Source organism: Bemisia tabaci, unplaced genomic scaffold, assembly GCF_918797505.1.
Source record: "Bemisia tabaci unplaced genomic scaffold, PGI_BMITA_v3".
Lineage (NCBI taxonomy): Eukaryota > Metazoa > Arthropoda > Insecta > Hemiptera > Aleyrodidae > Bemisia > Bemisia tabaci.
The window spans coordinates 426657-440577 of NW_027311736.1; the positions used below are offsets into that span (position 1 = coordinate 426657).

The 13921-nt window shown below is 39.5% G+C and overlaps 1 protein-coding gene across 1 annotated transcript in view; it reads left to right on the forward strand.

The window, feature by feature from the left end:
* The window catches only part of LOC109031325 (uncharacterized), an 84219-nt gene that overhangs the window by 59926 nt on the left and 10372 nt on the right, over positions 1-13921 (forward strand). Inside the window, 6 exon segments of the mRNA XM_072305651.1 lie at positions 5193-5399; positions 6289-6565; positions 7781-7847; positions 7850-8007; positions 9993-10220; positions 10223-10243. Coding sequence (XP_072161752.1) covers positions 5193-5399; positions 6289-6565; positions 7781-7847; positions 7850-8007; positions 9993-10220; positions 10223-10243 — 958 coding nt within the window.

Below are 13921 nucleotides of genomic sequence, written 5' to 3' on the forward strand. Positions count from 1 at the left end.
CCCGAATTTCACGGAACAAAAGGACAAAAATGCATTCCTTTTGTTCCAATGAGGTGGAGGGATCTCTTTATTGAAAACAGGATTTAAAATCCCTGTTCTGTTCTTCGAGAAACTTCGAGACTACAAAACAATGAAAAAGGATTAAATTGTGTAAACAATAAGAAACGAAAAGAACGCTGTGAGGATGTATTTTTTGGGGGAAGGGAGGGGTAAAAGTCCGTAAAAGTTCAAAACAAAAGAAAAATACTTAACCCAAAACCCTTTGGGGAGGGGCGAAAAAGAGAGGAAATTTCTAAATGAACTGTTCCAGAATGTTCCAGAAACAAGAGCGTCTATAATGTGATGATAATGGGGAAAAATTCATCAACGCAGAACTTTATTTTGCGTTCAAAACAACGTAGTTTTTTCTCCGTTCTCAAAATTGTCACGGAATCACCATGCGTGCACTGAAATAAGAAGCAACTTGCAACAGTTTTTGCTCTAAACTGGGAGGTGTGACTTGCAAGAAAGGTTAGGTAATTCCAATTGGACTTCATTTTGCAATTCGGAACTACAATATTTGTCTCATTTGTAAAAACTTTTGTGCATAGGGAAACTAATGGCACATTCGTTGTTCCTAAACTAAGCCAGAAATCGTAGTTCTCAATCGAAAAATGCAGTCCAATCGACCTTTGATGTATATTCGATGCAAGCTAATTTTTTGCTTGGATATTCCGTAAGTCGCAAAAAAGTTAGGTAAATCCAATTATTGGACTTTATTTTGCAATTTGGAACAACAATTTCTGCATCATCCGCAAAAACACTTTTGTGCATAGGGAATCTAATGGCACATACGTTGTTCCTACACAGAGCCAGAAATTTTAGTTCCTAATTGCAGAATGCAGTCCAATTCATCGCCCCGCATTGTGTCTCCGATGCAAGCTAATTTTTTGCTTGGATATTCCAAAACAAAAAAGGAAGATCAGGAAAGGAGGAAAAGGGAAGGAGGAGAGAAGGAGGATAGTCGCAAAAAAGTCAGGTAAATCCAATTGGACTCCATTTTGCAATTTGGAACAACAATTTCTGCATCATCCGTAAAAACACTTTTGTGCATAGGGAAACTAATGGCACATACGTTGTTCCTGAACAGAGCCAGAAATTGTAGTTCCTAATTGCAGAATGCAGTCCGATTGACCTTCTCGAATTTTGTCTCCGCATACAAGCTTTTTTTCCGCGGATGCTCTGAGAAAGTCCCAGAATATCATTTTGTCGTTGTTGAATTGTTAAATTTAATTTATTTTCGTTTTAGTACAGAGGTATACAAAGCTTAAAGACAAATAGTTTTTGTCTATACTAGCGTATTAAAATATCGTGGTTTATCCATTTCCGAGTAAGAGTTGCGCTAAAAATAATTATTCCAACAACCGTTCCTAATCAAATAACGCGCGTATCAAGAGTATTGAGTAGTTCTGAATGATGGGTAAATGAAAGGCTTCCATTAGTCTTTAAGTGCAAAAGTGATGATTGGATAATATGAGACATCGGCTATAATCCGATATACTTATAACTTGCAGAGGCATTCTTCTCTATGAAGAAAACCCCTCGGGACTTTATAAATAGTTTCACTTGCGCCTTTGAGAGTGTGTTCCCATACTGTCACTTTAATTATCGATCACTTTACCTGAACTCGAAAATTTCCGTTGTTATCTCAGGGAGAAGAATCGGTGACTTGAGAGACAAAATCGTTATTTACATCTTATTTATTGCAATTAAAAATATTACCGCATCTTCTTTCATTCGTTTTTTTTTAAAAATACTAATATTGCACTCAGTGTTCGAAACTCACAGGCGCCAACGCGCCAAATGCGCCTAAAAAATCGGTCATGGCACCTAAAAAATGAAGGTACTGCGTCAACGTGGCCCCTAAAAATTGCTCCCGAAAAATCTTGATTTTCATAAGAAGTCACATAAAGAAAGAAAACAAATCTATTTGAATTAAAAAGAAACTCTATTTCTATTCTTCACAATTTCATTCTTAGTGCTTTTGTCTTACCCAAGTTACAGCTACTTACTAGTTCTGTTACGAAAACATCTTGCATCTAACTAAATAAATATGCGTAAAATATAGGCAAAGAGTCAATTTGGCCCCTGAAAAATCTTCAATGGCGCCTAAAAATCGGGCTTGATGCGCCACATGGCTCCTGAAACTCAAAAGTGAGTTTCGAACACTGATTGCACTTCAATCGCAAACAAGTAATTGTTTGATCAAAATGGTCAAATTTGAATCACACAATTAAACGCAGAAAACAAGAAGCGGCAGCTGAATACTTCACTTTAAAGCTGTATCCGCCCTCACTTTTGTTCTCTTCTCACGATTGTGCGCCCTCAATTTGAGCGCGATACTAGCCGCGCGCACTGGCGTTAAAATAGTGGTATCATACAAAATCCTCATCTCTCGCGGAAAACGGAGTATACTGAACCTCACAGTGGCGTGGCGTGAATTGCGATTTATCGATTGTTATGCCATCTAAACCTATGGTAAAGAATCGATTATTAAGGTTTTCGCTGCGAACACCCTGTTTATCGATCCTTTTACGTAGGTTTAAATGGCATAACAATCGATATATCGCAATTCATGCCACGCCACTGATTCCGTTGCGATGAAAAGGAAGATTGTAATGTTACGTTTTCCCTACTTTTGAATACTGTCGTTCTCAATTAATACGTATAAATATCCATTTCAAGTTACGCTAATAATCTTCATCGATATCCATCATTTTAAAGAGCTTCACAGAGACTATAAGTTTTGTTCAAGAATAGATGTATGTAATTACATTATCATTTTTTCGAAATAGAGGTCTATTCCTGACGACATTATTTGCACTATCTGCACTGCGAACTAACTTTTGTCTATCTAATCCCAGATTTCTAATCGATCCAAAGGTAATTAATACTTCCTAATAACCCCGCAGGTATGCTTCTAATATCTCTCGCTAAATAAACGTCATTCTGGCATGAGGTACCATAATTTCTGACCTATCCGTAAAAGCACTTATTTGCCTAAAGAAACTAAAAGCACATACGTTGTTTCTTAAAGGAGCCGATAATTCTAGTTCCTTATTGCAAAATGTAGCCCAAATATCAGTTCTCTTTCCGTCACAGCTTCGAACAGTCACTTATCTCAGTCATTTTCTACTTATTCTACATTATTCGTTTGCCTGGATGGTCTCTGACACTTAGAACTGGCTATTAACTATGGGTTAGAACAACAAATCACTGGGCACAAAAACTTTATTATTACAAATTATCTCTTTAGTAAGTCAGTTAAAACTAAAAAGTTGAGTAAAGTCGATGAACCAGTCGCTATAGGCCACGCGGCGAGGAGCCCAGGACGGCTGTAACGGTGCGGAATGGGTACGGCGCGTCGAAACCCGCGTATAAAAATGGTCGTAACTTCTATACCAATCGTTTCTCCGCCAAGTATGACATATCGATAGATGCGGAATCAGACGAGAAATCGATTGGACATATTTTTTTTAAAATCAAAAAATGGCTTTTTTGGGTACTTACGAACACGTAAAATTCGACGGATCAAAAATCCAAAAAAAGAGGTGAATCATAAGTTTAATGTTACGTTCTATCCAAAAACCATACATAAAACAAAAGTTCATAATTTTTAAAGAATTTTAGCGCAAACCGCAGATCAATAACTCAATTGGTTCAAAAGTTATCGAATTTTTAAGGTTGCAACTTGGCAACGCCGCCAAAGCGCGGGAAAATTTTTTTTGGACTTGAAATTATCAGAAACGGGGCCCTTTGTTATGGTAAAATAGCATACTAAAAAATGGAAGCAATCGGAGCTACGGGGGATTTGGCCGTTTTTGCATAAGGCTCTTTAAAGAGTTGTTCATTTCCTCAACGAGGAGTACGAGGACGAAAACCGGTGCTTTCAACGTGAAGTGGCCGTTGACGAAAGATCCTACCGTCGCGTCGGTGGCTCGTCGTGGCTCCTATAATAATATCGAAACAAGCATAAAACCTTTCCAGATCGGTCCATATTTCTCCTAGTTGCGAGGACGAAAGCTTTTGGACGATATCAATAAACACAGTCCGCCGCACAGTGGATCGAGTCAATTAGAGAGGTCGGACATGAAATTTTTGACTAAAACTGAGAATTCCGGTGTTTATTTCGTCCAATTTTAAATTTCTAGGGATGCTTTACGAAGAAAATTTCCCGAGAAAACCATTGGAACACTTTTGGAACCTCAAATTTTTGTATAAACGGAGTTATAAGCGTTTAAGGTTTCCAAATTTTGTCCGACATTTCCTATTGACTCGATCCACTGTGCGCCGTACCACGACTGCCACATCCAGCCTTAGAGAGGGGCAGCGGAGTGTGATCCCGTTGAAAAAAATGACATGGAAAGAGCCGGCAGGCACAAATCCAATAAGCTGGTTAGTACAGATTTGGGCGACTGTACAGTCCTCAAATTGGAGGAAAATGGCGTGAAGCGCTCTCCCTGCTCTGGAACAGAAGTAATTCGGCGAATAGAAGTAGTCATGGTGGAAGGAAAAAACGATTTTCTTTGGAAAGGACAAGTTTTTTGCATAAGGAAAAGTATATTTTCTGGAGAAAAGAAACTCTTTCCGGAAGGAAGGATATTTTGTTTTCTGTCGAAAAGAAACGCCCCTCGGTAGAAAGAAAATTTTATTTTCTTTTGAAAATAAAAGTTTTTCGGAAAAAAGAAAAACTATCTTTTCCTTTGAAAAAAAGTCTTTACTGAGGAAAGGAAAATATCTTTTCCATAGAAAAGAAAAGCCTTTTGAAGGAAAAGGACAGGCTTTCGAAAGAGGAGAATTATTTTTTCCTATGGAAGGAAATTCTTTTCGGAGGAAAGGTAATTTATTTTCTCTTCCGTTGAAAAGAAATTCTGCTCTGAGGAAAGGAAATTATCTTTGTGTGTCGCTTAGTGTCACAATTGGAGATGATCCGTGTTCTTAAAATAGTTAAATTATTTCCCAACCACCGGGAGGGATGTTGATGGTTGAGTGTAGTCTACCACTCGTTTTTAATCGTTCCCTCTTGAATTTCTTTTCACTGTATCTGGTTGGGGTTGTTGGGACTTCGGAACGTCCTTTAAACATCTGAAATTTTTAAGCGTCACGCGATCATCCGTTTATTTATTTTATTTTTTATCATTTTTTTTTATCAGGTAGCTCAAGCGTTCAGCTCAGCAAAGCTGCGACTCATGTACCAGACGCTTCAGGGCTGCGCGGAGCGACTGGATGCTCACATTTTGCGGCTGTGCTCAGAGGGAGAGAAGGAAGAAATAGAACTCTGTGCCAAAGAGCTCATGGGCAACTTCTCCATGGAGATTATCGCCGCCTCCGCGCTGGGCATCAAGAGCGATGCCATTCAGGTTTGATTAAAAATTGATCAGTTCGGAAAAAAGTCGCTTGGATCTAGAGTCCAGACTCTTGAAAACATTAACAAGAAAAAATACTCCTAATTCAATCGGATTTTTGCTTGAATCAAAACTTAATCCACTTAAATTAAGAGGATTGTTTCTTGATTTAAGCTAGATTCTGGTTGAATCAAGAGTACTTTTTCTTGTCGATGTTTTTAAGAATCTGGACTTTGGATCTAATGTGTTTTTTATTTTATTTTCCAGTGGAGCGGAAATTTTGAAACATGCGATGAAGATTATCCGACGGTGCAACCAATATACCAAGGATCTCGGACTAACTTTCCTAAACTGCTTTATCTGTGGGGAAGAAACTCTGTGAAAACTTCAAGGGATGATATTGATTTGTTCTCCCTCAAAAAAATAAAATAGGAGCGGAGGTTTTGTTGACACTGCAAACGAATTTTCTCTCTTGATCAATAATTACTCAGTGTTACGGAGAGAATTATTTTCTCGCCAGAGAAATCAGTTAGTGTTCCGAAGAAAAATATTTTCTCTTCAGAACGATGAGTTATTGTTGGGAAGAGCCGTATGCATGCCTTCACATCAGTGGCGTGGCGTGAATTGCGATATATCGATTGTCATGTCATTTAAACCTACGGTAAAGAATCGATTATTAAGGTGTTCGCTGCGAACACCCTGTTTATCGATCCTTTTCCATAGGTTTAAATGGCAGAACAATCGATATATCGCAATTCACGCCACGCCACTGCTTCACATTGAGCAACTATTTCAACTCCTCGGAGATCAACCTGCTGTTATCGTTAGCAATTGTCTCTAGATGAGCCCGATATATTCAAATTTTGAAGATATGACCCAGGTTTTCTTTCTCTCTATTTTTTAGGACCCGAACGACGAGCTGAAGCGGATGATGGACCGCGCGATGGTCTTCTCGTGGAGCCGCTTCTTTGGGATGCTGGTGCAGCTGCTTTCTCCGCGACTGGTCAAACTCCTCGGCCTCCGGTCGGCCGAGAAGGAAGTCGAAGAGTTCTTCGAGAGGATCATCAGGGACACCGTTCAGATGAAGAGCACCGCCGAGGGAGAGACGAGAAAGGATTTCCTTCAGATCCTCGTCAACCTGCGTCACGCTGAGCAGAATAACCCTCAAACCGCCGCTGACGGTAACCTCAATGAAAAGATATTTGAGCATAGTGATGAAATCACTGTAACACCAGTTAAGATTGGATAGGTTTGAATGTGAAAAACCACAAAGCCAAGGTGTTATTTTGAGAATACTATTTTATTAAATCATTGCCGAAGCTTTTCTCAAAATAATGCTCAAAATAACACCTTGGCTTAGTGGTTTTTCACATTCAAACCTATCCAATCAATGAAAAGAACCTCATTTGCACCGAGTTTATCGGAGAGGAACCAGCCACATTTTCGGAAAAATTGATTTAAGAGTGTTTTTGAGTTCTCTAGGCCGTATATCTTCTCCTGCCAAAAACTGAAAGTCGAAAAAAAGAAATTGGTTTACGGAAAGAGGGGTTAAATTCTATGTTCTACATTAAGCCTTATGCAGGAATTACATTTAAAACCCTTTTGCTCAGTTTCAACTTAACGTGGGTTGGTTGCTCTCTGATGAACTCTGTCTAATAATTGACCATCGAGTGCGTCTCTCGTACAGACGCACTACCGAAACCTAAAATTCTGATAGGATTTCTACTCCTCCTCTATCTTCTTTTTTTGTTGTTCTTCCCTTCGTTTAGAAGGGTAACAATAAGGAACCTTAAGAACCTACAAAGGTATAAGAGTTACACTCAAATTTATGCTGTGAATAGTGACTTCAAGGTACATATATCAGTGTAAAAAACTAGAAAAAGACAAGGGGAAACGGAAAACAAGGCTAAAATACCCAATGAATAAAAACCGAGACGTTCCGACTCAAAACTGAGTCATTTTCAGTCGGAAATTACAATAAAAATGTAATAAAAACGATAAAAACCTGAGCCCTACACTTCTGTGCTACGGAAAAACGCCGTATGAACCTTTAGGCGTTGCCAAATATCCTATGATAAAACACGACTTTCCCGATAAAACTCATGAATATTTTTCTTCCAATTTTTTAGATAATTTGCTCGCAATTTCACCCAAAGTTCCTGAAAATTTCAGAGAAAAATACTCATAAATTTCCTAAAAAATAGACATTTTAGTGAAGGAAATTTGGCAACTCTCGAATGTTCATACGGCGTTCTTCCTAAGCACGGCAGTACAGACTATTAATTGTGTATTTTAGCCTTGTTTCCCGTTTCCCCCCTTTGTAGTTTCTACCGTTACCATTGTCTCGGGCTGCTCTTAAAAATTTGTATCTGTGGTAAACTCGACTTTGCTCTCAGTCTCAGTGATAACGGATGATGTGATGATGGGGGTGGTGAGTGCATTTCTGGCGGTCGGTTACGACGCAGTAGCGTTGTGTTCGCGTTCTGTCTCTTCGAGGTAGCACATCGCCCGGACGTACAAGACAAGATGTTTCAGGAGCTCCAGAGCCTTAAGACCCCCGCCGCCGTCCAACTACCCTACGACCAACTCAAGAATCTCCAGTATATGGAACAAGTCATATCCGGTGAGAATTTTTGAATGTGAAAGCGTAATCGGCATAGAGAATTAGGTCTCACTAGCCCAACCAGCCGAAAAGTCTCTGTTCTCTGATTTATCGAGACTTATTCTGCCGTGTTAAGGAAAAACGCCGTATGAACATTCGAGAGTTGCCAAATTTCCTCTCAGAAAATAGTTATTTTTGATGGAAGATATGTATATTTTTCCTTGAAATTTACAGGAACTTCAGATGAAATTCGACGTTTCAAGTTCGTAACGATGTTTTTCCTCTGATTGAATCTTGTATAAAAATCCATTCTAAGTGAGACAGCCGAAAGTAACTTTTTATAAAAAATAGTGTCATCTGAATCCATTTGATAAAGAAAATCTGTGCCAATATCTGATCGATTTTTGAGTTTTATAGGCTTTCATGAAGCCCCGGGTCCAATGTAAAAAATGGTGACAGGATTTATATAAAAAAAAGTAATAATAATTAATTCAAACTTCTGAAATAAGTTCCAAACAAGCTTCGATGGATATTTTTTTTCGAGAATCACACTGTTTCTCTCCATTTTTTGCGGAGAATAAAGTCATACAGGTCGAGTTTTTAGGCTTTCAGAGTCCCACGAAAAGCGTAAAATGATAGCACGGTCAAAGGGTGGCACAGACATGATAATTATTTTTCCATGTAGGTACGATAATATAAATCAGCATGCGTCTTTATTGGAGTGCATATTATTTTAATGATAACTAATGAATGAAACCCATTGTTGCCAACACGTAAAAATCGCCACTATTCAAGGTTATGACGAACTTACAATCCGAAATCCGGACGATTTCGACACATACTTATGCGGGTTATTTCGCAACGACCGAATTAAATTAAACTTCATTTCGCGGCACAGAGCCCGAAACGCGGGCGAGAACAGCCTGTACTGGTACAGGCTGATTTCAGCCTGAGGTATTGCCTTACTACGTCAACTGGACTGTAGGTTTTTGATTGTCCGATTTTAATTAGCTTTTTGTCCCCTCAGAAATGATTTTTTGAACTTTCTGATAAATGGTGTTTTTCATGGATATTTACGTGGGGAAAAGTATAAATATCCTACAGCCGTACGAAATCCTCTTGTCTATGCCTCATTCAAGATTCAAGCTATACATCGTCACTCTCCGGCCAAAGTCTCACAAGCGTCATGCGAAGTTTCAAAATTTACGCCGTCATTTTATTCTTTTACAGAAAAACTGTTGGTTGAATCTGTTTGAAAATTTTACTGAATTGTATCCGCAGCTCAAAGAAAATTCAGTGAAATTTTCGGACAGTTTTTTTGAACAATTTCTCTGTAAAAAAATAAAACGGCGGCGGAAATTTTCAAACGTCGCATGGCGCTTGCGATACTTTGGCCGGCAGGTGACGAAATTACAATGAAGATGTTGCATGTGTAAGGAATTTGCGATTTGACTGTTGATTATAATGTAAAAGTTCGTGAGAAACACGATGGTGCCACTGTTTTCTCTGAAATCAACTCCCAAGCTCAAAAAAAGCTCTCAAGTTGAGGCCATAATGGAGGAGATATCCCACCCTACACTGAGAATCCACATCTACATCAAGACAAACTCTCCATGCACATATAGGGAGTAAATACATTGACAGGGCTGCCACTTTATTTGGAGACTCAAAAACTGAAAACACGGCAACCCTGCTAATGTATTTGCTTCCTATCTTTGCATGGAGAGTTTGTTTTGATGTAGAGGTGAACTATCATGGTAGAGTGGATATCCCCTCCATTTTGGCCTCAACTTGAGAGCTTTTTTTGAGCTTGGGAGTTGATTTCAGAGAAAACCAGTAGCACCACCGTGTTTCTCGCGAACTTTTACATATGAATCAACAGTCAAATCGCAAATTCCTCACACATGCAACATCTCCATTTCTGTCAAATCCTCTTTTGTGTCAAATTAAACAATCGAGACTGGACTTTTTTCTCATGGCATCTTACCCTCTCTGTTCCATGGCAGAAACACTGCGAAAGTATCCGGTGTCGGTAGTGTTAGGAAGGACCTGCACCGAACCCTTCCGAATCCCGGGGACGTCTGTCCTCGTAGAAGAAGGTGTCGACTGCTTCATCCCGATATTGTCCCTCCACCACGACCCAAAATACTTCCCAAACCCGGAAGTCTTCGACCCAGATCGTTTCTCTGATGAGAATCTTCATAACATCGTCCCAGGATCATACTTGCCTTTCGGGATGGCCCGAGGGCCTGTGTCGGTAAGTCCTTTTCATTAGGCCTTCTCCACACGAGCGCGGTTCGCGGAACTTATTTCGAGGAACTTGTTCCCGGAACAAGTTTTTAGCTGAGCTAAAACTTATTCCTACAAAACCCAGAACTTCCCCCGTACTCCGAGCTTCTACATATGTTAATTTTCATGTGAATTTGCTTGTTTTTGTTTTTTACGTCCTTTACATATCTTGACATTTAGTTTTGTTACTTTGGCGGTCGTAATAATCTATTATTTTGCAATAATGGACCACTAGACAAGGTACGAATTTAAGCGATCTGATGCATGTTTCTTAACCAGAATTTCACGTAGAAAACGATTCACACAACGAAAATTATGGAAACCAACTCCTAACGAAGATATTAACGTTTTTATTTCACATTGGTTATGAGGAATTTGAACTGCCCGCTCACAAGAAACTCAAAACTCTACGTGAGTCAAATCGCCCACTACAACGGTTTCAGCAAGCTTCTCAATCGAACAATGTTCATTTCCCATCATGTGTTGTTCAAACTATTAGCAATTTGCTATAACTGAGCCAAAGCGTCAAGATTGAGGTTGCCAGATTTTTATATCGCAGAGACTGTCATGATAACGTTTAGCGCGCGATGTGAATCACGTAGAGCATTGAGTTTTCATGAGCGGGTGGTTTGAATTCACGCATTAAGAATCATTAAATATCTTCGTAAGGAAATAATTTCGGTAATTTTCGTTGTGTGCATCGTGTTACGTAGAATTTTGGTTAAGAAACATGTATCAGAATGCTGAAATTCGTACCTTATCTAGTGGTCCATTGTATAGTTTTATTGAAGTTCCGGTTCCAGTTTGGGCGAACTCGTGTGAACAGCATGCCTCGTTTCAAGAAATAACTTCCGGGAACTCAGCAGTTCGAGGAATAAGTTCCGGGAACTGCGCTCGTGTGGACAGGGCCCTAATCGTTGAATTTGCTGCACTGACTGATAAGTGGACTCATTTCTGTTAAACGGAACTTAGCGCCGAATTGAGTTCCTTTTGAGGATTTTAGAATCCCGGATAGCGCGTTCTGTCAAACGGAACTAAGCGCCATGGAAAAGCACTGCGAGTAGGACGGAACGAGCATCGCGTTCCGCAACACCCACCAATCTAAGCCCCCCTCTCCCTTCCTCCCCCTATGGCACTTAGTTCCGTTTGATAGAAATACGCCCAAGTAATAAGACCAGGGGGGAAGTTTTCAGCCCTAAAGCAGCTAGGAATTTACGGGCCCTCAGGAGGACGCTTTTAATGGGCTGATTGTTAAAATTGATGAACTAAGTGATAGCCAGAGAACGAGAGGAGAGAATAGAGCGATTCTTTTGGTTGAGACAGGTTGTTAATGCAGATTAAGGGGGAGGGGGGGCGATAGACTAACTACAGTGGCGAGGTGTGAATGATGAATTATCGACATTTACCCATCTGAAACTATGGTAAAGAATCGATTATTAAGGTGTTCGTTGCGAACACTCTGTTCATCAATCATTTTTTATAGGTTTACATGGTTGATCAATCGATATAAAGCAAAACACGCCAATTAATATCCAGCCATTGTTATATTCCGTACCACTTGTTTATTCTTAATCCTCGTATAAAAACCACCCATTTGCTAAATCCAATTCTAGCTGGAGCGCAATTCAGCTATGCATCCACCACTGCAAAAATGTCAGAGGAAATCGAAAAAACCCGCGTGCATGAAGACTATTTCAATTGTAATCTTCCGTCACATTCTTACGGCGCAATGATACAATTATTTGAACTCTCCGGAATGCGTGAGGTATCACGCCGCATTTGAAGGCGTTTTCAAACACAGCCAAGTTCCGATACCCGGATTATCGTTTTGCATAGTTCATATTATTTTGTTATATTCCGTACCACTTGTTTATTGTTAATCCTCGTATAAAAACCACCCATTTGCTAAATACAATTGAGGAGCTTTCCGGAAAAAGGGCACATACCGAAAAAACAAGTTGTGAGAAAAACTCATTTGAAGTTTTCATTCCTACTTTCTGGGCACTGATGATGACATACATCGGAACTGGGGCACTCCTATCAACGTTCATACAACCTAGAATGAATAACGACCATTGGTAAAACTTACACTTCTTTCCGTGTTGTGGGAGGAATTTTTTAAAATTTTCCGTTATGTGCCCTTTTTCCGGAAATGGACCGGTGGTTATAGGTTTTGGCTTTCAAAGCTAAATTTTCAAGACTTTAACGAGTTTCTAAACGAAAATAAATCATAATTTCGATCGCGAACGTGCGGGTGGATCATTTTCGATCATCGTTAATAAAAAAGACAGCAAAACACGCGAAAAAGTCGAAAAATGCAAATCCACAAGAGACCATTAAAAATTGAATCATTAATAATTACAAAATTTTACGTGTCACCGGTGCAACGCGTAGACAATCACTGCAACCCGATGATATTGCATTCATTAGTAGAATCAAAGCGATGCATCTGTAGTGAGGGATCCTTACTTATATCAGTACCCATCACCTGCCTGCCTGCCATGCGCCCTGCGCGCTATCTCCTCAATGTCGCGTCGCGGCGACCGTACCCAGGGGCAAATAGATGAAATACGCCTGACAAAATAGCCTCACAAAACTTGGTCTCTTAGCTCAAAAAATTGATCAATTAAGCTGAAACTCGGGACAGCAGTACATTGGGATGCGAGGAATCCGTTTCTGCCACTTCCGGAAAAAGGGTACATACGCGTATGTGCCCTTTTCCGGAATGCTCCTCAATTCTAGCTGGAGCGCAATTAAGCTATGCATTCACAACTACAAAAATGTCGAAAGGAAATCGAAGACCAAGCTTGCATGGAGGCTATTTCCATTTTTATCTTCCGTCACATTCTATTTGGTATACATTAGGATGAAGGAATCCGTTTATGCCATTTCCGGAAAAAGGGCACATACGCGTATGTGCCCCTTTTCCGGAATGCTCCTCAATTGCGTCGCACAGTGAAGTGAGTCAGTGGGCGGGGTCGGACATTATTTTGAAAAATTCAAGTTTATTTCTCTGTTAATACGAAATTTAGAGGATTAAAAGTAGCTCCATTGGTAATTTTGTAAAATTTCCTTCATGAAACACCATTTGAAATTTATAATGTGACGATATGGACGTCAAAATATATGTGATCTTAGTAAAAAAAAAAAAAAAAAAAAAAAAAAAAAAAAAAAAAAAAATTAATGTCCACCTTCTTTCAATGTCCATCCCACTATGCGACGTATTACATCAACGTGTCGAAAATTAATCATCCTGACTTGCAGTAGAGTTTGCCTCGATGTGCAAAACTCGTATTCCCTCACACATTGACCCGCTCTGTGATGATCGCGTATGAAATACGATGAGAAAAAAGGACGAAATGATGAAATTGTATAAAATTAAATATACACCATTGAATTGCACTTGCTATCGTGATGTCACCGTCCTAATTTTTTACAAGGTTGTCCTAGTTTTCTGTCATTAGATATAAGCTTAACCTTGAGGATACTAATTTGCATTCTGAACTTGGCAACGGTTGTTTATTATTTAATTTTTTTCTTGCGAACGATATATGTCCTCCATTTTTTTCCCAATCCCAATCGGAGAGTTCTGCCAGTATCTGTTTCATTTTTGTGCGAGCAGGTCAACATTTTTCTGTGGGTACGT